General features: G+C 39.3%; 1 protein-coding gene across 1 annotated transcript in view; it reads right to left on the bottom strand.

Annotated features, from left to right (window-relative positions):
* Positions 1 to 475, bottom strand: part of LOC138859473 (rhoptry surface protein CERLI2-like) — a 942-nt gene extending 467 nt beyond the window's left edge. The window contains exons 1-3 of the mRNA XM_070114889.1: positions 434 to 475; positions 144 to 308; positions 1 to 43 (exon numbers count right to left, since the gene is read on the bottom strand). The exon at positions 1 to 43 is cut by the window's left edge and continues 28 nt beyond it. Of these exons, the coding sequence (XP_069970990.1) occupies positions 1 to 43; positions 144 to 308; positions 434 to 475 (250 nt within the window). The remainder of the gene's footprint in view (positions 44 to 143; positions 309 to 433) is intronic.
* Positions 476 to 2,500: the final 2,025 nt, after the last annotated feature.

Raw genomic sequence — 2,500 nt, 5'->3', positions numbered from 1 at the left:
ATATAATTTGACCTGATACTGACGTGATCTGATATGAGCTAATCTGATATAATGTGATCTGACCTGGTATGATGTGATTTAATCTAATCTGAAATGACCTGATGTGATATGAAGTGATTTGAGCTGATCTGATGCGGTCTGACCTGATCTGACGTGCTTTGACCTGATCTGATGTAATATGACCTCATCTGATATGAGCTGACCTGACCTGATGTGATATTACCTAATCTAATGTGATATAACCTGATCTGATGTGATATGACCTGATCTGACGTGATTTGACCTGATCTGATGTGATCTGACCTGATCTGATGTGATCTAATCTAATTTGACCTGATCTGAAGTGATCTGACCTGATCTGAAGTGATCTGACCTGATCTGATGTAATTTGACCTGATCTGATGTGATTTGACCTAATCTGTTGTAATCTGACCTGATCTGATGTGATCTGGCCTGATCTGACGTGATTAGACATGATCTCACATGGTCTGACATTATCTGACCTGATCTGACGTGACTACCTGGTCTGATGTGATCTAACCTGATTTGATGTGATCTGCCTTGATCTGACGTGATTTGACCTGATCGGATGTGATCTGACCTGATCTAATGTGATCTGCCTTGATATTGTGACCTGATCTGACGTAATTTAACTTGATCTGACCTGATCTTACGTGATTTGACCTGATATTACGTGACTTGACCTGATCCGATGTGATCTTGATGTAATCGGATGTCACTCACATCAGATCAGGCCAGATCACATCAGATCAAGTCAGATTGCTTCAAATCAGGTCAGGCCATTTCAGATAAGGTTATATCACATCAGATCTGGTCAGATCATATCAGATCATTTTATATCATATCGGGTCAAGTCAGACCACATCAGATCATATCAACTGATATAAAATACGGCCATATGTCAATAATAATATTACCAATTGTACACCATCGAAGGTCATGCCAATTCCACTGGATTATATCTTAAATCTAGATGTTAGCGTAACCTATTTTGAACCTTAGTGGTTATAGTCCGTAAAGGACACTTGGTCGGTAAAGGGTTAACAAATTAAAATTGATGCATTCCAACCTGGACCAAAGCTAATATTCTTTAGCCAATATCTGAGTAACCGTGGTGTTGGGAGAGCAAAGATTTTAGAGAACTTGTATGCTTTAGTACTCTAGTAATTATTCGAATAACGTCTACCTTTATTAGCAACTGTTGGCAAAGCTAACCGAGTTTTGAAAAAAATCAAGTGCATTTTGCAAAATACCTTTTGGCAATGTACATTTCTTTTACTGCGTCACACTTGACTTTTTGAAAACCTAATTTTTCTTTATCACCAGCCTTGAAATTATTGATCTGTACCTGTGTAATAAGTTTTTTTTTTCTGATTGTAATACAGCTGTATAAAAATCAATAAATTTAATTTTGAATAAATTTAATTTATATTGAAATAAAAACGCTCAATGTATATATTGCACAGTACTATAAGACCATACATTTGTAGGCTTATATGTGACTATTTCATTTAGTATATACATCTACTAATGTAATATGCTGTGTTGCTGTTTCATTATACTAACCTTTCTTTTATGTTTGTGACGACCTAGTGCTACTCGTTGCCTTTGCCAAAGGCTTGGCTTACAGATTTTAGGTAGATTACTCACTATGGATGCTGCTACACAAGTGTCAGATACTGGAAAAATTGACTTGTATAGACAATGTGTTACAAAGTTTAATTCTTCCTGTTCTTCCATTACCTTTCATTATCCCTGGGAAACGTGTGGTAAACATACTTTGGCTAAGTTATTGCTCCTTTTGCAAATGACTCATGAGTTTCCACCTGCTATGAAGACAAGAAAGTAAGGGTTAAATTTCGCGCGCCGTCTGCGACAGTGAAACATGTTGGCAGAGCCATCTATTGGGCTTCCGATAAATTTCTTGTTCGTTCGCAAAGCCGTCTCTTTCTTAATGGTCTGTGCGATGGCATGGGCACGCCGCCGTGATTGGTAACATGCCCTCTGAAAGCGGTTTGAGGGCATGACTCCTAGGGGGAATCTGACCATTTTCAGAATGTGTGCATGCGTGTGTATGTGTAAGTGCGCACGCGCCTCTTTGTGCTCGTGTTTTAACCGAGCATTCATATTTATTCATTATACACGTTTTTTTTTCATGTATATGTTGTTCGCGCGCACTGACATGCTCTCGTGATGCGGACAGGCACTGATGTCAATAACAATACGACGCCGGGCAATCGCCCTTGTTTTACCAAGATCTGGTTGGGCCTAAAGCACCTCGCACAGTTTGAGGCCCGCTGACTCATGTTCCTCAGGAGAGAAGAGAGAGAATTTAATATGATCGTTTCTGTCAAACTACTTCGGTTCTAGTTCTGCAATTCTCAGAGGAAAAAGCTAATGGCAACGGCTCGTTGCACCTTTCACCTGGGCGAATCAGGTGTTTGAGGTTCAATCTGTACTATCTGTACCGAATCCTTCA

Source organism: Penaeus vannamei, chromosome 36 (genome assembly GCF_042767895.1).
Source record: "Penaeus vannamei isolate JL-2024 chromosome 36, ASM4276789v1, whole genome shotgun sequence".
NCBI classification, from domain to species: Eukaryota; Metazoa; Arthropoda; class Malacostraca; order Decapoda; family Penaeidae; genus Penaeus; species Penaeus vannamei.
The sequence above is the reverse complement of the archived record's forward strand: the minus strand, read 5'-3'. Positions and strand labels throughout refer to the sequence as shown.